The sequence below is a fragment of the Miniopterus natalensis genome, chromosome 7, assembly GCF_054644295.1.
Source record: "Miniopterus natalensis isolate mMinNat1 chromosome 7, mMinNat1.hap1, whole genome shotgun sequence".
NCBI lineage: Eukaryota > Metazoa > Chordata > Mammalia > Chiroptera > Miniopteridae > Miniopterus > Miniopterus natalensis.
The window spans coordinates 17,182,562-17,204,056 of NC_142087.1; the positions used below are offsets into that span (position 1 = coordinate 17,182,562).

General features: G+C 39.3%; 1 protein-coding gene across 5 annotated transcripts in view; it reads right to left on the reverse strand.

Annotated features, from left to right (window-relative positions):
* DNAAF9 (dynein axonemal assembly factor 9) overlaps positions 1-21,495 on the reverse strand; it is a 115,678-nt gene that overhangs the window by 71,196 nt on the left and 22,987 nt on the right. For 4 of the 5 annotated variants that reach the window (XR_015714809.1, XM_087818842.1, XM_016212082.2 and 1 more), the window contains exons 6-8: positions 20,693-20,799; positions 13,305-13,382; positions 1,175-1,273 (exon numbers count right to left, since the gene is read on the reverse strand). Coding sequence is in view for 4 of the 5 variants with exons in the window: in XM_087818842.1 (XP_087674968.1) it covers positions 1,175-1,273; positions 13,305-13,382; positions 20,693-20,799 (284 nt within the window). In the remaining variant the exon portion in view is untranslated. Of the gene's footprint in view, positions 1-1,174; positions 1,274-13,304; positions 13,383-20,692; positions 20,800-21,495 lie in introns of those variants that run through there. The other variant, XM_087818844.1, reaches the window with a different exon arrangement.

Here is a 21,495-nt window from a genome sequence, read left to right on the forward strand (position 1 = left end):
AGTAGGCATTTGGGGGGGGGGGGAAGATAAAATTAGATCTGTATGTCACATCACACACACACACAAATCTCAAATGAATTAGGGATCTAAATTTTAAGAATTAAACCATATAATGCCAAAAAGGCGCATTCCTCTTTAAACTTAAATTAAAACCTTACCTATACAAGGATTCAAAATCCAGAGGCAACATAAGAAAATATTAATAAATTTACATAAAAATAAAAAAGTGTTCATGACAAAAAAAAACAATTAATGAACACTGAGGAAATATCTGACATATACATCACAGACAAAATGTTAATAGCCTAAACATATAAAGAACTCTTTAAAACTAAGGGATAAAAAATAACAATAATACTAATAACAGAATAATAATAATCTTTTAAATAATAGTTTAAAAGATTAAACAGATAACTACTTCAACAAAAATAATCGCAATATATTGTGGGGTTTACAACATGATGTAAACATAAAATGCAGGACAATGAAGATCAACTCCAGTTCCCAACATCAGGGACAGGGCTTGTTCTGGGACATACTGGATAAAGCTCAGAACTGACGGCTAGCAGTGCAAGCCCAAGGTAGGCTCAAATATAAACTCATAATCACTCTTCTGTTCCTTCCTGTTGACTAGTGTTTTTTGTTTGTTTTTTTCAAATACATTTTTATTGATTTCAGAGAGAGGAAGGGAGAGGGAGAGAGAGATAGAAACATCAATGATAAGAGAGTCATTGATTGCAGTCCTGTGGATTGGTTCTTAATTTAAATACCTCAGTTTACTCAGGGAGTGGGTCTTAGCCTGAACCTAGTAACTTCACTATGGTTCGCCTAGAAAAGAAGCTTGGTGTTACCTGGAGGTTCAACTGGCAAAGTGGAGAATTATTCCTTGGCTTATTAATTAGTGCCTAATAGAATTCCTAGTTGACAAAGGCACCATCACACTTAAAAAATGAGTATCCTTGTAGAAAAGTACAGGAAAAAAACAACTTTTTATATAGGGATTGTCATGGGGTTAAAAACTTCTTTACAGCATGCGACAAAGCTTAAGGAAATGATAATTAAAACAAATTAGAATTGGTAGTGTTGTATTCTAAAAAAAAAAAATTAAATAAAGCTAAAAACAACAAATAAATGAACCAATTTCTTCTCTCCCTTTGACCCTTCCCCTACATACCTCACCCGCCTGAGATTCAGAAAGTTCCAGCAGGAAAGGAATTTCTGTGTCAAAATTAGCAAAGAAGCTAGCCCACTGATGTTCAAAAGCCACCAACTCCTAGGAAGAAAATGAAAAATGTGTTTAATCATTTAAAGGAGGTACTATAGAAAATCAGAATTATGAAACTGCATCTGATCTCTAAATACCAGACCATTTAAATATGTTGTTTTAAGAGGTGGTAGCAAAATACTAATACATGCTACTACGTGGATGAACCTCCAAAACATGCCAAGTGAAAGAAGCCAGATATAAAAGGCTACCTGGTATATATATGGTCCATTTATATGAAATACCCAGAAAAGACAAATCTATAGAGGCAGAAAGTAAATAACTGGTTTGTATGGGGCTGGAAGTAGGAATGGAGATTGACTGCAAGTGAGCACAATGGAACTTTCTGGATTGATGAAAATGTTCTAAAATTCAATTGTGGTGATGGCCGCATAACTCTACATTTACTAAAAATCATTGAATCATATACATAAAATGGGTGAATTTTATGGTATATAAATTACACTCTAATAAAGCTGTTTTTAAAAAGGACAGTAATGGCCTCCAATTCCCTTACTTGATTTTATTTTTCATTAAGTTATTTTTTATTGATTTTTATTAAAAATTTGTTTAAAAATGTGTTTCTATTGATTGTAGAGAGAGAGAGGAAGGGAGAGGGAAAAATATTGATCAAAAACATCTACTGGCTGCCTCTTGCACACCCCCTACTGGGGATCAAGCCTGCAACCCAGCATGTGCCCTGACTGGAACTTGCACTGGCAACCTCTCGGCCCAACCATTAAGCCACACCAGCCAGGGCTTTTAAAAATTGATATTTAGAGAGAGAGGGAGAGAGAATTGTTGCTTCACTTATTTATGCATTCATTGGTTGATTCTTGTATGTACCCTGACTGCGGATTGAACCCGCAACCTTGGTATATCAGGACAAGGCTCTAACCAACTGAGCTACCTGGTCAGGGCTCAATATCTTAGCTTTTATTTTATTTATTTTTAATGTTTTTATTGATTTTAGAGAAAGAGGGAGGGAGAGGGAGAGAGAGAGAGAGAAACATTGATCAGCTGTCTCCTGCATATCCTCTACCTTGGATCAAGTCTGCAACCTGGGCAATGTGCCCTGACTAGGAATTGAACTAGTGACCTCTTGTCGCATGGGACAATGCTCAACCAACTGAGCCACACTAGCCAGGGCTTATTTTATTTTTTGTTATATAAAATAATCACAGATTTCATTCATTCAAATAAATTAACTAAAAGTATGTATGTACATATGTATGTGTGTATATATATACACACATATATATACATATATGCTTTAAATATAAAGTTATTGTGGGATGTGAATTAGTAGGCAAATAATACATGATTTTAATTTAGAGTTTACAAATTCAGTAGTTGATTTTAGATGGTAATTCTAGGTTCAATAGAAGTTTCCCCTATCACAATATTCTTTTTGTTTTTAAATTTTTTAAATCATTTTTTATTTTTCAATTATAGTTGTCATACAATATCATATTAGTTACAGGTGTACAACCCAGTGATTAGACATTATATAACTTACTAAGTGATCAACCTGATAAATTTCATACCCATCTGATACTATGCATAATTATTAGAATATTGACTATATTCCCTATGTTGTATTTTACATCCCCGTGGCTATTCTGTAACTACCAATTTGTACTTCTTAATCCCCTCACCTTTTTCACCCATGCGCCCAACCCTCCTCCCTCTCATCTGGCAACCATCAAAATGTTCTCTGTATCTGTGAGTCTGTTTCTGTTCTGCTTGTTCATTTATTTTGTTTTCTAGATTCAATTGTTGATAGATATGTATTTACTGCTATTTTATTGTTCATATTTTTAATATTTCCCCCCCTTCTTTTTAAAGAAGACCCTTTACTATTTCATGTGATACTGGTTTGGTGGCGATAAACTCCTTTAACATTTTCTTGTCTGGCAAGATCTTTATATGTTCTTTAATTCTAAGTGATAGCTTTGCTGGGTAGAGTAATCTTGGTTGTTGGTCCTTGTTTTTCAACACTTCTAATACTTCTTGTCTCTCCCTTCTGGCCTGCAAAGTTTCTGTTGAGAAATCAGCTGACAGTCCTAAAGGGAGCTCCCTTGTAGGTAACTAACTGCTTTTCTGGTGCTTTCAAGAGTCTCTATCTTTAACCTTTTGCATTTTAATTATGTGTCTTGGTGTGGGCCTCTTTGGGTTCATCTTCTTTGGGACTCTGCACTTCCTGGACTTGTATGTCTATTTCCTTCACCAGGCTAGGGAAGTTTTCTGTTATTATTTTTTCAAATAGATTTTCAATTTCTTGCTCTCTCTTCTCCTTCTGGTACCCCCATGATACGAATGTTGGTATGCTTGAAGTTGTCCCAGAGGCTCCTTACACTACCCTCATTTATTTGGGTTCTTTTTTCTTTCTGCTGTTCTGATTGGGGTGAGTTTTTTTCTTTTGCTTCCATATATTCCAAATAACTGTTTTGTTTCTTGGCTTCATCTACTCTGTTGATTCCCTGTAAAATATTCATTTCAGTTAGTGTATCCTTCATTTCTGACTGGTTCTTTTCTATGAGTCTCATGTCCTTTTTATGCTGTTGAAGTTCTCTGTAAGTTTACTCTTCCTCTAAGTCATTAAACAGCCTTATAACCAGTATTTTGAGCTCTGCATCCAGATTGCTTGTTTCCATTTTGTTTAGTTCTTTTTCTGGAGTTTTGTTCTGTTTGTCATTAGGGACATATTTCTTTGTCTCATTTTGTGAGACTCCCTGTATTTGTCTCTGTGTATTAGGTAGAGCTGCCTCATCTCCTGGGCTTGGTAGAGTGGCCTAATGTAGTAGGTGTTCTGTAAGGTTCAGTGGCACAGCCTCCTGGTTCACCTGGCATTCCAGGTGTGTCCCCTGCAAACCCTTGTGGGCCAGGTACACCCTCTTCCTGTTGTAGTTGAGCCCTGATTGATGTTGGCACATCAATGGCAGGGATTTACCTAGGCCTATCAGCTCCAAGGACTGATTGTGACTACCATGGAGGATCAGCTGTGCAGAGGCCTGCCCCATGGAGCAAGAGTTACTTCAGCAGGGCTCTGGTCTGCCTCTTGAGTGTGTCATTTGTGGAGATGGTTGGGTGGTGCTTCAACATGGTCTGAAGCTGTCCACGGGGTGCACTGGCTCTGGGGCTTCCTGAGAGGTACAGGCCAAGGTCAGCCTCTGCCCGTGTTCTGCCTGGGGCTATCTGGCATGAGCTACAAAGTGATCTGAAGATGGCTGCTACTTGTGCTGGGCTTGGAGGTGCCCAGGAGAGGCCAAGCTGTGAACCAAGGCCAGCTGCTAGTGCTGGGCCTGTGGCCACTTAGTGAGAGGTACAGGGCACGCCAAGGCCAGCTGCTTGAGAGATTTTAGGAAAGTCTGAAGCATAAGCCAAGACAGGCCATTTGTGTGGAAAAGCCACTGGAAGCAGCTTGGATGGGCCTGCAAGTCGGTGGGGTGGAGTCTCAGGGAATCACGAGGGTGGGGCGACCGGTATGAGCCAGGTTGATGGAGATTCAGATATGGCACCTGCCAGCTGGCTCTGTGGGGGGATGGCTCAGAAAAGGAACAATGACCTCTGTCAGTACTTCTGTCTGGGATAAAGCTGCCCCACTGGCTCTTGCCCTGATGCGAGACAGTTCAGTTACTGCCCATATGTCCCTGGTGCCTTTTGAGCTGCTGCCCCAGCAATGTAACTTGGAGGGAAAGAGTCTGAGTAAGTTTGTGAAGGCCCTTAAAGAGGAACTGCCTGGGACTCCAGCAGCCTTCTGTCTTATTCAGCCACAATCCCTGCTGGTTTTTATAGCCAGAACTTATGGGGACTCCTCTTCCTGGCATGGGAACCCTGGGCTGGGAAGCCTGGTGTGGGCCTGGGATCCTTTGTTCCTCAGGCGGTACCTCCACAGTGGAGATATCCCTCCCGATTTTTATCCACCTCAGGTGAGCGTGGGGCTAGCCTGTTCTGTATCTCTGCCCCTCCTACTAGTCTCAATGTGGTTTCTTCTTTATACCTTAGCTGTAGGACTTCCATTCAGCTAGATTTCAGGCAGTTCTGAATGATGGTTGTTCTGTAGTTTAGTTGTAATTCTGATGTGGTTCTGAGAGGATGTGAGTACCACATTTTCCCAGTGCCTTACTTTAGCAATTCTTTTTAGAGATGAGTTATTTTTGAGGCATCTACAGGACTGTACAACATCTAGTGCCAAAAGGGTCATACCAGTGAAGCTTCATTCAAGGACAAATTAGTTGACTTCAGTTACAAGTTCGATGGATCCTGCGGTGGCTGGTGGCCCAGAGCTATCTCCTCTCTCACAACCTCCTTTTAGTTGTCGCAGGAGTATGAGGAACTCTGCACCTTTCCCAGTTGACTCTCCTCTATGTGCAGCCTGCTTCCCTCTCCCTTCCCAGCTGCTTTTCAGCCTCCTCTCTAGTCTCATTTCTATTCCCAACCACCACACATTGCTTTATGCTTCTGGCTATTCTTTAAGGCATCATCAGTTAACCAAAAAATACCAGCTATGGCTTGCTTAAGATACAACATCTCTGCTTATTTTGAAGTTGCTGATAATTTGTACTCAGTCATCTTCACTGTCCATCTCATAGTGTAAGTGTATGTGTATTGGGCATCCAGTCTAATGCCTTGCTCACAGGAGGCATCCTGTTTGCTGCCCTAAAACTGCCTGGCCAGACCTACGCTCTCCTCTATTCTTTTCTTGTAGGTGAGGATACATAACTACTCAGACCTGTGGACTCCATATTAGCTACATATTGACTATACTTCTGGCCCTAGGCATAAAGCACAAGGGATCTCTGCTGGGAATACTTAATGTAAACAACATTCTCAAGTGCTTTACTACTTGCTGTCCAGATGATATGTGTATATATTTATGTATATACATATACATATATTACATATAGATTATATACATATATCTAAAATTATTTTCAGTAATCATGTAGGTGACAATTCTGATACTGTTTTCAGAATGTTTTATAATAATGTAGGATTAAAAAAATCAGGTATGTGTATATACACATGCACATGGGGAGGGGGAGAGGGAATGGGAGGGGGAGTGGAAGGGGCAGAGAGAGAGAGGGAGGGAGGGAGATAGGGACAGAGGGAGAGAGAGAAGGAGGAAGAGAGACGTAGAGAGAAAGAATTTCCTAGCTCTGTCCACTGAAGAAATCTAAAAACAATGACCAAACTAGTAGCAACAAGCATTCTTATCACCTAGACTGTGGTGTTGAAATACCATTTTCCACTCAAGAAATCAAAACTTACTAGAGAAATGACCAATTCCAGGTCTGAAATTGATTAAACCTCAAAATTCAATGATCAATAATTGGGAAATATGGAAGACAGAGGAAAATGGTAAGTTACATCATGGGAATGCAATCTACAAAATCTCAATGAGCATAGCTACAAGACAAATGATCCAGTTTCTTTAACAAATATATAGGCGTGGGGGGAGAGACTGGGGAGAAACAAAGAGGTGGTGAGGGAACTTATAAAGAAAACTTAGAATACACACCAAGGCAAAGCTAAACTATGTGTCTATGGAAGCACATTTGGATGATAAAACTACAAAGAAAAGTAAGGAGGTGATTGCCAAAGAATTCATGATAGTGCTATTCTTGGGGGAGGAGAACGGAGGCAGTGGTCTGCTTCCAGGGTAGCTAGTATGTTTCTGTTGCTTTGTTTTATAATAATTATTAGGTTATACATTGGTTTCATGTTGTTTTCTGAGTCTATGATATTTTAATAAAAAGTTTTTAAAAACAAAAATACAATATGCATTAGTAACAGAAAACTTAGAAAATAAAGATAGACACCATTATTAGCACTTTGGGAAATACTTTCTCATCCTTTTTTTCCATATGTATACATATTTTACATACGTATTTTAGATAAACAAATCTATACTTGTAACTGGTAATCTACAATTGCCTGGGTCAGACTGTCTTGCCATACCACCTCTATGCTTTGGCCCTGTAAACTAGACCCTCTGGTTTAAGATCCTGACCCACTACTATCAAGTCTAATCAGTGGGCCTCATCCTAGGTCCAGGTCAGTCTTCCCACTTTGGCATTGGATTACTCCCACATGGGCTCCTGGACTCTGGAGAGAAGTATACTCCCCACTCTTCTAATACTCTAACCACAGACCATCAATGTCTGTCCACCTCTTCTAGTCCCAGCTCCACTCCCCATTTCCAGCTGGCTGCCAAAATAACTTAGCACTGAAAGTATGTTTAGATTCAGAAAGACCTGTGCTGGAGCCTTTGCTCTGCCTCTTACTGGCTATATAACCTTGCAAGGAAATTAACCTCTCTGGGCCTCAAATGCCTTATATGTGTAACGGGGTGACTACTATCTACCTTTCAGAGGTATCACAGGAATTAAATGAAATAACCTGTATAAAGCGTTTATTACCAGGCTTTGCATACTAGATTTCTCTGCCTCTACTGTCAGCCAGCCCAAATAGGCCGAGAACATCTGAGCCTCCCCCTTGACTTTCTTACATTTGTCTGCTCTCTCTCTCTCTCTCAGACACCCATAATGCATATTAGCAGCCTCATGGAAGCCACATCTGAGGCTATCCAACCCAGTGTGGGTCTGTGCCTTGCTTGCTTGGCTCTGTCCAATCCCTTGGGTAATACCAGAATGCTTCACTTTGCGAAGCTTAGAAAAACAAAAAGAACCAATTCAGCTATTAATACAGAATATACTTTATTTTGTTTTTTAATTGTATTTAGAAACAAGCTCAGAAGGTATGCTTCCATTTTAATGGCCTACACAGTGACACCTATCTTGGTTTGGGTCTATAACAAGAAGCAGTTATACAGTTGAGCGGTAGCCATTCTCTGGCTATCTTCTATGTGAAAAACACTGTGTGCTTTGGGAGCTACAGAGCAGAAGACAGGCACTTTGCTCCTAGAAGACTTTCCTGACAGAGGTGGATGTGTCAGTACTAATTACAGAATAAGGCAGAATGAACTGTTTCTATTCTCAGCTCCATGCTATGACTAAAATGGAAGATGCAGCCCTGGCCAGTGTGGCTCAGTTGGTTGGAGCATCATCCCACACACCAGAAGGTGGTGGGCTCAATTTCTGGTCAGGGCACATACCCAGGTTGTGGGGTTGAATCCCTGGTCGGGGCACATACAGGAGGCAACTGATCAATCTTTCTCTCTCATATTGATGTTTCTCTCTCTCAAGTCAATAATAAATAAATAGAATGGAAGATGCAACACATTTTTATACTAAAAATAACTAGTATTATATATGAAATGTTCATATATGTGTATGTGTGTGTGTATATATAACATATATATATTTAAATCTTTCTAAAATCCTGCCCAGTTTGTAGATAGGAGACTGAGGCACTGAACAGTAAAGTGATCTGCCTGAGGATGCAATACTATCAAGTAGCAAAAGTGGAAATATAGCTGGTAAGAGATAGCCAGAGCCTGTGTGCTTTCAACCAGACACTATTCTCTAACTTTTCCCCAGCACGAATAGTGTTTCTGTGGAAATGGATACTGTGTACGTACGTTGAAATGGTCAGTTGAATCTCATGATGAAGAAGGGAAAGTCTATCTGCTCACGTTCTTCCAGGTCAAACCCAGAAGACAAGCCCAGTTAGATATCAAGGTCAGATAAGTAGCAAAGGTCTGAAAACCCCAAGAAACATGCCAGTATGCCTTGGCCAGTGGGGAAAGATGCTGAACTTCAGACAAAACTCTCAGCCTTACACTGGCAGTGGCAGCTCTCAGGTGGCTCGAAGGGGATAAAGAAGCTCAATTTCAATACTTGAACTTGTTTTAAGAATTACATAATGCAATAAAAATAAGAAAATAAAAATAAATAATAAAAAGACCAGTAAGACTACCCACTGAAGTTTCTAACACACAGAAACACAAACTGTTTTACAAAGATGGGAATATTCTCTGCTTTTTTACTTTTCTCACCAAACATGTTTTGAACATGTTTCTAAATCAAATCTCAGCCTGGCCTGGCATGGCTCAGTGGTTGAGCATCGACCTAGGATCCAGGAGATCACAGTTCGATTCCTGGTCAGGGCACATGCCCAGGTCTCGGGCTCAATTCCCAGTTGGGAGTGTGCAGGAGGCAGCCAATCAGTGACTCTCTCATCATTGATGTTTCTCTCTCTCTTTCCCTCTCCCTTCCCTCCCCTCTCTGAAATCAATAAAGATATATATTTTTAAAAAAGAATAACCTACAAATCAAATCCCAGAGAAGTCTGCATTTTTGCTCTGTGGTACGTGACCAAGAAGCATGAAGCTGTAGGTTCTTTGGCCACCAGAGCGCTGCCAGCAGTAATTGGCCAACAAGAATGAAAGCCTAGATGCCAATTCTGGCTGTAAGATTACGGGTCTTAGCAAAGGGAAAATACATAGGAACAGAAAAGGTATTTAGATAGTGGAGAAAAAATGGGGTTTCAGAGGAGTTTGGAGGCTATGAAGCAAGAGAAAGGAGAAGAAAAAATAGCTTTTAAGAAATGAGTGTGAATTGGCTCTCTTTTAAAAAATTTTTAGAGACACAAGTAATGACTGGAATTGCATTTTAATTTCTTTTGGTTGTTGGATTTTGATTTTATTAACATTTTTAGATTCACCACAAGAGATCCCTGAACAAATTTATAGTCATTTTTATACATATTTATTTTTTCCTAATTGGGGTTTGCTGAGCTTCTTAGATCTGTGGTTTGATGTATTTCATCAATTTATAAAGTTCTTGGACATTATCAACTCAAATTTCCTGCCCTATTTTCTCTCTACTCTCCTTCTGGGACTCCAAATACACTGTTAGATCATTTGACATTGTTTGACAGATACTGGATGCTCTGTTCCACTCCCCTTGCTCTTTTTTTTCTCTTTGTCCTTCAGTTCAGAAACTTTCTGTTGACCTATCTTCAAGTTCACTGAACTTTTCTTCATTGGTATCTAGTATCTAGTCTGCTAGTAAGCCAATCTAATACATTCTTCATTTCTGATATAGTATTTTCCATGTGTTTCTTTTGATAGTTTTCATGTCTCTGATAAAATTCCTCATTTCTTCATGCACAGCCTCCTTTTCTTCCATATTCTTTGACATTTTTATTAGTTATTTAAATTCATTGGTTAATTTCAACATCTGGGTCTGCTTCTATTAACTATTTCCTTTCCTGACCGCAGATCAAATTTTCTTGCTTCTTCATGTTTTGTAATTTATCATATGCCACAAATTTGGTATGAAAGAACAGTAAAAACTGAGGTAAATAATATTTACCTCTAGGAAGAGCACACCCTTTCTTTTGTTAGGCTACTAGAGAAGGGACCTAAGTCAATTTGATATGTACTGACCTGGGTCTGGGTCTTATTGCATTTTTAGTTTGATTTTGTTCATCACTAAATTAAAATATTTTGAGGGTGAGTATGAACTTCGGTAGAGACTTTGGGCAAAGCACTGACAAGATTCTGGAAGTCTCTCTGTGTTTTTATAGCTGAGCCACAAGCTTTCTGAATCACGAAACTATCTTTCCCTGCTTTACAAGCTCACTACCAGTTTTTTGGATTGTTAAGGAGTTCTCTTAGCTCTCCAGTCCCCTTGGCTCTGTCTACATAAAGAGATCCTTCTCTGTCTTGCTGCCTTACCCCCAGCCTTAAGACGGTAGCTACTTATACTTTGTAAATACCTGAGCCTGCTCTCAGCTCTTCTGCTCCAATCCAGGTGATAGTTGAGTGTCAAGTGCCTTAAGTGGGATAGTTCTCAACTTTCGTGCCTGGCCCTTAGCCTTTGCAAAGACATATGGGATAAAGTTGATAGGTAGTTGCTGACTCATCCCACAAAGCCTATGACAGTTCTTTTAAAGGTCAGCTGAGTTCTACTTATCCTGACTATAATGGATTCCTCTTCCTTCTGCTGCTCCACCAGAAATTAGAGCAGAATCCTATGAAGAGCCCTACATTTTCCAGAACTGAGTTCTTTCAGCTTTCTTTGGATCTTCAGCTCACTAATGGTTTTATTTTTAAACTACTATTTTGTTGCTTATTCAGACTTTTTTGGCTGTTAGGGTGACAGCAATGATTTCTTTTGACTTTCTATATCCCTAATTGGGAGTGGAAAACCATGGTCATTTTTATTTCTTATTTTGTGAATATCTAATTCCTGCTGTCCCCCAGTTCTCACTGCTGTATTTTTCTTATTGATTTGCAAGAGCTCTCTATAATGTAGCGGGTATAAAAATGCTCAGCTACATTTTGGTACATATCATCTTACTTTATTACTTCTAAATAAAATTAAATCTGGCTCTGAGCCTTCACTCTTCCAGATAGATGAGAAGTCCACTAATAGACACTAAAAGGGCTTCCTTCCACTTCTTCATGATATCACCTAAGAATACCAAGCTCATGGAAAGTCAGAAAACCAGGAAAGGGCTTAAGCCCATGGTGATTACCACTGTTCCTTCTTCAGCTGCATGTCACTAGTGAACTGAAGATGTTGCAATTAAAGATGTTCTCTTGAGTGGTTCCTCTCCATTGACTCCAGAGACGCTTGCGATGTTCTCAAAACTGCAATGCTATGTCTGGACTCCATGTGTGACCTACGGCTTCCTCACCATTAGGGCACTGCATACAAGGGGGCTGTGGGCCTCATACACTTTCAGAAACTCCTCAACTACTTATCTCTCTTTATCTGGGGTTAAACTTTATCATTCTTATTACATATTAATGTTGTAATTTTTTGCATTTTTCACGTTTTTCCCATAATTAGACTAGCCATGGGTGGTTGATGATGATGACTAGGTGTTTCCAAAAAACAGAAAGTTCAGGTTTATTTTTCTTTTATATTCCTATTTGATTAGAAATGTTTAAACAGAATGGATGTTCAGTTTTATCAAATGCCTTTTTGGCAGCTATGAAGTCATAAATAGCTCCAAGGAGAAAAATTAGTGTACAGTGATTACATTAATAGATTTCCTGATATTAAATACTGAACCTTAACACCTTATTGACCAGCTGTTTCAAGCCAGAACCCGCCTATGCGGCTGGCTACTTTGGTCAGCAAGGTGTTTAAAATTACTTAAATTAACGTAAGTGCAGACATGAGTTATCTTGTGATGGGTTAGCAACATCAGTTCGGACACAGCAACACATATATACTCGTGACCAGTCAGCAAGGTTAATAAACCCTACTTCATCAAAGCATATGCTTTTAACATGATACCGGGTTCCCTTTGCTAATATTTTTCTTAAAATACAGGCATTAATATTTTTGATACTGGTGTTTGGGGGGGCCTGATATTATAGCTAATTTCATTTAAAGACTACAAGCTGTTCTTTTTCCATGCATTATCTATCCATGACCACCGAGAGACACTACTGAGCTGTTTAACCAAAGTAGCTATTCCTTAGTTTTGTTTGTTGCTCCCCCACTGCAAATTGCTCTTTCCACCCTGAATTTTTCCTTCAAAGTTCAGATGAAAAATTAATGCTGATTCTCTAATCCAGGAGTTGGTAAATTATGGTCTGTGGGCAGGCTACATATTTTTATAAATAAAGTTTCCTTACAACACAGACACATCCATTTGTTTAAGCATTGTCTGCAGCTGCTCTCAGGGCACACAAAGCCTAAAACATTACTATCTAGTCTTTTACAGAAAAAGTTGCTGACTTGTGCTTTAATCCTTGATTCCTTTAAGCCATACCCCATCTTTTTTATCTTTTCATGCCAGAGAAAGAATGGAAAAAGTCACCCTCTGCATTGTTTTTCTAAAGTCCAGCCCAACAGAAAGAATGTCTTTAGATGAAAACCTAAACCTTGGACCAGTCCGGCGGCCTTGGTCTCACCTAAGGTGAAGTTTCCTCAGTGTACAAGAGGTATCACTTTTCCAGGTCCCCTTCTACCCTCAAGAAGCTTAAGAGACTGCTCAATCCTTTGACAAAAGTAAACTAAAATATATCCTGCATTTCTTCAAGTTAAACACAATTAGATAAGTGAGCTGGTTGTAATATTTGTAAGTAAAGTACAGTTTGGCTCCTTACTTCTGAAAGCAAACTCTCCAGAGACATAGGATCCATTTTGCTGTAGACATTCCATAGATTCAGACTCACATCCTGCAACTGCAACACAAGAGCAAAAAATTAAAATCATAGAGAGTTAATATCATTAGGACATTCAGGAATAAACTATCTTTGTGAAAACTCAAGTGATTAGAATAATAAATGAAATTTTATCAATTACATTAGAACCTATACATATTAATAAATGCTATCCCATTCAAGGAAGCTATCTTCTCAGAAGCTTTAGCACATTTTTTGAATATCTTCAATGATGGGCATATACATATATATTTATATACATACAAATGTACATACATATACTTTTTTGCCTTTAAAATAAAATTTTAATTAAAGTAATATATGCCCCTGGTTTTAAAAAAATAAAATAGTACTAAAGGCTTGTAATAAAAAAATTATATTCCCTACTGCAACCTTTCACAAACCTCCACTAGTCTCACTCCTCAGGGGTAACCATTTAAAAGTCTTTTAACATTTTCTTCTAGTAGTTACCTCTATATTTTGTTACGATATTCTTATATCACTATTTCTTGATTTATCAACTTAGAAATTAAATATTGACTTATGGCAAAGATGTAGCTCTTCTACAACAAGCCCATTCCCACACTTTTTCTCTATACGCACACCCTAACATCATCTAATACCATAATATGATTTTTGGTTGTACCAGTAATTATTGTTTATAATATTAAGACCATATATATCTTATTTCTTGCAGGCCAAGTACATACTATACTACCATTTGATTTTTAAAACAAAAATTTTGCTTTTCCTAGAGCTACCAACAGTTTCACGTTTTTTGCTTGTGTAATCAAAAAAAATTCCGATCCTAAGTTTTTTCCTAGCTGCCCCATCCAATTTGCTAGTATGCTTACATACTAGGGTTTCTCAACAGTAACTCTATTGTCATTTTGGGCCAGATATTTCCTGTCAGCCTGTGCACTGTAGGGCGCTTAGCAGCAGCACCACCCCTAGCCCTGCATAGGCAAACCAAAAGTATTTTCTAACATTGCTAAATGTCTTGGGGCTGGGGGAGGGAGGGCAGCAAAGTCCTCCTGATTGAGAACTGTGGCTTAAACACATCAGATAATCTATCAATCCTTTTTCTTCTTGCTTCGTCTGATCTGTTTTGGAAGCTTCTGTGCAATGACTTTCACTTTGAGACTTCTCTTTGCTATCATCCCGGAGCTCTTAGATGATAGATCTGGTTCCATGGCTTTCCTGCCTCCTCTTTCTCAGTTAACTCCCTTGTTTGCTGGAACACATCCTCCAATAGCTTTCTAAGAAAGGGTTAATGAGAGGCAAAAATTTTGAGTTTTAAAATGTCTTTATTCTGCCTGGCCGGCGTGGCTCAGTGGTTGAGCACTGACCTATGATCCAAGAGATCGCAGTTCAAGTCCCAGTCAGGGCACATGGCCAGGTTGTGGACTTGATCCCCAGTAGGGGATGTGCAGGAGGCAGCCAATCAATGACTCTCTCATCATTGATGTTTCTGTCTCTCTCTCTCCTTTTCCCTTCCTCTCTCTAAAATCAATAAAGATATATATAGATATTTAAAGGTCTTTATTCTGTACTCTATCTGATTTATCAATCACTGATGCTCTCTGCATTCCCTTAGATTTTTTAGCCTGTTTATGCTTCTTCTTGGATACTTTCTACTGCTATGGTTTCAAATTTACCAATCTTTTCACTTGCAGTGTCTAATCTGCTATTAATCCCATCCAGCATATTTTTCATTTTAGACACTGCAGTTTTCCTCTCTAGCCGTTCAATTTGGGTCTTAACATTTTTCTGTCTCTGTAACATGTTCAGTCTTTCCTCTAGCTTCTAGAACATATGAAATACAGCTAGAATAACTGTTTTAATGTCCTTGTCTGCTACTTCTAATATTTCTGTCAATTCTAGGTCAATTTTGACTGACTGATTACCTCATTACAGTCATGTTTTCCTGCTTCTTTGTAAACTTGATAACCTTTAGATGCCAGACATTGTGACTTTTACCTTGTTGGGTGCTAGGTATTTTGTTGTAGTTGTTAATCCTCAGCCAAGGGTATTCCCCCCCCCCCATTGATATTTAAAGAGAATGGAAGGGAGGGAGGGAGGAGGGAGGAGGGAGAGCGAGAGAGACACATTGATTGTTTGCCTCCCGCACACACCCCGACAAGGGTTGGGGGATCAAACCTTCAACCCAGGTTTGTGCCCTGGGCTGGGACTCAAATACATGACCATTCAGTGTGTGGGACAATGCTCTAATCATTGAGCAACTCCAGTCAGGGCATGGGTACTAGGTGTTTTTGTATTCCTATAAATATCAGTGAGCTTTCTTCTCAGATGCTGTTACTTTCAAAGAGTTTGATGCTTTCAGGTTTTGTTTTTATGATTTGTTCAGAGGGTCTAGAGCACTGCTCAGTCTGGGGTTGACTGTTCCGCATTATCAAGGCAAAATACTCCTGAGGACTCTACCCAGTGCCCTGTGAATTATGTTTTTTTTTTCAGCCTAACTGGTGGGAACAAGCACTCCCAGCTCTCAGCATGAATCAGGCACTGTTCTCAAATACTTTCATATGGTTTTTTCCTTCCACTGCCGGTAGTTACCTCATGCATAAATGCAGTGATCAGTACTCTGTTGAATATTTGGAATGGGTGGGGAGCAGGGGAATCTTGGTATACCTTCAAAGTTCTGTCTCTGGGCAATTAGTTTCCTTGGTCTCACTAGACTCTCAACTCAGGAAGTACAATGGGATCCACCTGGGTACCTACTACCTCTGCCACAGCCTAGAAATTTTCTCAGAGTAGTAAGCCAGGGCAATCATAGGACTCACTTTATTTCTATCTTTCAGGGAATCACTATTCCTCATTGCCTTATGTCTAGTATCTTCACATATTTTATTTGGTGTATGTTTGGTTTTTTGTTTATTTTGTTTGAGGAGGGAGAAAAATCTAGTTCCTGTTGTCTTATTGTGTAGGTGATTTATGTTTGTCTTCCCGGAAGCATTTTATGACATTCTTTCATCTTTAGTGTTCAAAAAAGGCATATAGATCTACATTTCTTCCTCTCATTCACAGTAGCTAAGTGATTTATTTATTTATTGATTTCAGAGAGAGAGAGAGACATCGATGTGAAAGAGAAACATCCATTGGCTGCCTCCCATACGCACCCCGACCCTCACCAGGGACGGAACCCGCAACCCTGGAATGTGCCCTGGCAGGAATCAAACCAGCGACCCTTTGGTGCACAGGATGGTGCTCAACCAACTGAGCCACACAGCCAGGGTCTAAGTGATTTAATTTAAAAGCATTTATTTCTTACCCTGGCCAGTTTGTTTCAATGGTTAGAGAGTTGGTCTGTACACCAAAGGGTTGCAGGTTCAATTTCCGGTCAAGGGCATGTACCTGGTTGCAGGTTCGATCCCCAGCCCTGGTTGGGGTGTGAGTAGGAGGCAACCAATTGATGTGTCTCTCTCATGTTGATGTTTCTCTCTCCCCACCACCACCACCCCTTTCACTCTCTCTAAAAAATCACTGGAAAAAATATCCTTGGGTAAGGATTAACAACAACAAAAATAAAAGCATTTATTTGTCTATCACTGAAAATGTTTCTTCTTTTTAAAAAATTTTGTTCTCTTCTGATACCTCTGCTCTATCTTTCTAGAACTTATACTTGTTGGATATGAGACTTCGTGAATCAGTTCTCCATGTCTTAACTTTTTTCTCATATTTTTTATCTCCTTGATTTTATTATTCTACATTTGTAGAGATTTCCCTAACTTTACCTTCCAACTCCTCTACTGATTTTATCGATTATAATTTTCCAGAGCTATTTTCTTTACATTCATTTATCACAACAAAACACTTGTTTTTTGGTTGCGAAAAATCCTGTATTTCTTTTGGAGAGTGTGTGTTAAGCTTCCTGTGTTTCTTAAATTATTTTTGGGTCTTATTCAGTTGGTCTTTTTCTTTAATCTTGAATTTCTTCCTTTTAAGTTATAGGTATTTAATCAAATACCTTATGATCTTTGGTGGCCTGCTTATAATTTGAAATGGGAAGGCTGACTGGAAATTTTATGCTCTCAGCAGAGCTTGACAACTACCAGGAGGTTTTTTAGGAGGACAGCAGACAGGAAGGAGGCTGTTACTCCAACCCACTTATATTCTAAATGTCAAAATGCAAAGAGCTTTATTGTCAGCAACAAATGCTACACTAGCCAACGAGTTTTCCATCTTGTTTTTCAGTTTCCTTAGAGAACCCCCACCCACTCAGCCCTGTTCCTTGTTTTTCCCAGGGTGGAGGTGGCAGTTGGTAAATGACTAGTTGCCTGTCACTTGGGGGACAGTGTGTGTGGGGGGGCGCATAGACTATTATATAACTCCCTTTGTTTTCTTTTTTTGGTTAATCCTCACATGAGGATATTTTTTCCATTGATTTTTTTGTTTTTAAGAGAGAAAGGAAGGGAAGGAGGGAAGTGGGGTGGGGGGAGAGAGAAACATAAATGTGAGAAAGACACATCAACTGGTTGCCTCCCACACATGCCCAGACCTGGTATGTGTCCTTGACCAGGAATCAAACTCGTGACCCTTTGGTGCGCAGGCCTACACTCTAACCACTGAGCAACACAGGCCAGGGCTAATCCCTTTGTTTTTAACACCACCAATTTCCACTCTTTATGCCCCATTTTAACTTCTTCCTTCTTATTGATTTAATCTATGTGAGCTCTTCCTCTGTATTCTAGAACAGCTTTTCAAGTGTGTCAACTGATTAGATTTTTATGGGGTACTAGATTTGATTTCTCTTTTTAAATTCAAATTTTAATTCTACTAATAATTTTGAGACTTATTACAATCTCTCCTTGTATGTCATCCATCTCCCTTTTTAATTTGCTTGCTTTACCTACCATATCTCATTTCTCTTTTTACAAACTCCATTCTTAAAAAATACAAGAGGTATTTTTCTCAATTTTTATTTTACTTCCTGCAGAAATCTTTTTTAAAAACATGCTGATCTGTCCTTACATCTACTATGCTATGGTCTCTTTCTTATATTTGTTGAATCTTTTCATAAATCTTATTCTACTTTTCAATACAAAGACCTCATATTTGCCCATAAAAAAGGTGAATAAACACTCGCTATATGGTTACCCTCGTTATTCAGAAGTCTGCTATTAGAATCCTCCCCTTGGGGAGCTAGCTGATGTAAATTTATATTACCAGGTCACAGTTCCAGCAGCTGGAGAAAAAGAAGAAAGAACTGGGAGGCAGGGAAAGCCCTAGCAGAGGAACTTCCCTGTACTACTTCCCAGGCAGAGCTCTCTACAACCATGACTGAGTTTGGCCCAGCCTAAATACCAAGTGAATGCTATGTGCATCCAGGCTTCCCTTCTCATGCTGGCATCTACCTCTACCACATCAGGAACAAAACAGCCTCTGAATTAATAACTTTTTTCTGGGTATAGCATGCAATAAAACAGAAGTTAAAAAAAAATTAAGTTATAAATATCTGTAGTTCTCCTTCTCTTTGTCTTTAAAGGAGGCAAGAACCTGTCAGTCCTTTGACATGTGAATTAGAGTGCAGTAGAGAGTATAATGGCAGAGCTGATCCATAGGCCAAACTGCTCCATGCCTTAAAGGGCTGGGAAGGACAGGGTAAGGAAGAGAACTGAGAGTGAGGGTTGTAGTGGGGAATGAGATGGAGAGAATGACAATTAGCACCTACAGAGAAGAGCAAGACCTGAGAAAGGGGTCTTGAGATACTTTTCTACCTCCCCTACCCCTCCTGTGACCCACCTCCCCTGCTCTTACTATATGAAGTGTGCTGTTTCCTCCTCATTGCACATCCCACCCCCTAAGAGCACTACCCTACAGTAAAGATCTACACTGCCTAGTAAAAGTTTTCTGGAAGGGGATTTTACTCCTTTGGGCTGTGACTTCATGGTGTGATGTTGCTTACAGCAGGAATCAGAGGGCTGCTTCATTTGGGCTGCATGAATCATGCAGCCTCCTAGTAACACTGCTTTCTAATGCTAATCCGGCAGCAGCCCAGGCTCTGAAGCCAGACTCTCTGGACTGACCCCAACCCTACTGTTCTGTGATTTGGGGAAGTTCATTTAACCTCTCTGTAAAATACGGATGGTAACAGTACCTACTTCTGAGGGTTACTGTAAGAATTAAAGTCAATTCACATAAAGTGCTTAGGATAGTGGCTGGCATATAGAAGGCACTCTATAAATGCCCAGTTTATATAATTAATTAACAATATTATTATTATTGCTAAAAATGTTAAAGTTTCTCTACTTTCTCTCCTATGGCCTGCCTCCATTCCAGCCCTTATTGTTCTAAATTAGAGAGCATTACTTCCTATCAGGGCAGGCCCTACACACAGCCTGTTGATGCTCTGCAACTTGTGGTCAACGTGAGAATACTATGGTTTTGGAGCAGGAAAAGTGGAGTCCAGTGGTATGCTTCTCTTCAGCATTTCCCTATAGACCACGCTCCTCCACATTACAGATTCCGCCAGAATCCATTCATTTCCTAGGGACGCTGCTACTTCTCAGGAGGTTAAGAATTAACCCTGGGCCTTGCTTCCAAAGGTCCCACTTACTCTATCCCTAATAGTATGCCTCCCTCTCCCTGGTATCCTGTGTTAGAAGTAGGTCATCTTAGTGGGGGGAACCTTGAGAGGCAAGTGAATGCCTAAGGTGATGCTACTAACTTAACAGGCCATCCTCCCTAATGAGTATTCTGGATGACCTCCTCTCCCAGACTCACTCATTAATCCACTTACAAAATATTAATTTGTCATCTTCTAGATACAAAGAATACTAAAATAAAAGATGCTGTTCTTATGAGAAGAGCTAACCCTTTTATTTCTTTAATGTACAACACTTAGACAAAAATTTGCACTGTCCCTTTCATTGCTCTTGAATAGTTCTCCAATTATATGAACTTCTGAGAAACAAACAACAAAAAGACTCTGCTTTTGTTCTCAAGGAGCTTTCAGTTCAGAGACCAGGAGTAGGTAGTTTAGTGGGTGAGAGGCGGTATATAACAAATGTGTGATAACATAGGATGATAAATACTGTAAGAGGAGTCAGCCTAGGAAGCTATAGGAGTAGACTGGAGAACAGTGAACTCAAAATGGAGAATGGAGAGGAAGGAGGACAGAAGAACTCCAAAAAAAAAGAACACAGGGACTCAGTTTGGGAACTAGCCTTAAACAGCAACTATTTTCCATTTCAATCTTTTAACTTGCTTCATGCCTTTGGGAGGTCACTGACAGTTTTTCAGAGTATTATAATGCTGCACGCTCACATTGTGTGCCCTTCATAAAAACCAGGCATACTACTTTTTATACATACCTCATATTTCATGGTAAAAAATCCATCTCCTCCAATACCCTCAAGTGCAAAGGCCTGTACAATTGGCCATTTCTCCACTACAAACATATCAAATATCTGCAAGTGACCTAGAGGAATAAAATACAACAACATGTATCAAATACCATCCTGGATGTAACAGTCTAAACCTGATCTAAGGTGGTTAGACAGGCATCATTTCTCACAAGTTCACCACAGCCTCGTCTAGCAAAATAAAATTGAAATAGATAAAATGGTTAGGTATTAAAACTAGAAATACAAAGTGAAAGCCAAGGAAATTCAAACCATAAACAAGTTACATAAATTCAGATTTCTCTATAGTATATTTTTACATTCTGGTTTTCTAAGCAAGCAAGCAAATAAATAAATTACATCTGACTTGCATCAGTTAGTGGATATAATTATTAACAGACCCAAACTTGGCTCCTCTCCCTTAAGAAACATATCCTAACAACATCCTCAAGGGAAAATTACCAAATCAAAAATGTTCCTTTCTTATAACAATATCTTCAATGTGCAAGGTTTTGTTGTAAAATAAGATATAAGCACTGTTAAACTTGTTAATTCCCCCCCCATATTTTTACCCATCGTTTTTGAGCCTCACCGTCAGCATATTTTTAACAGCTACCTGATAACTATTTCTTATTACCAAGAGATCCCACATCTACACTCTACATACAATAGGGGGTACAGGCTAGATGACAACTGTGTAAATGACCTATCAGTTTTTCTATCTGACTGTAGGTGGCCTGCTTTGTTGCTGCATAAACTTCAGTTATGAATAC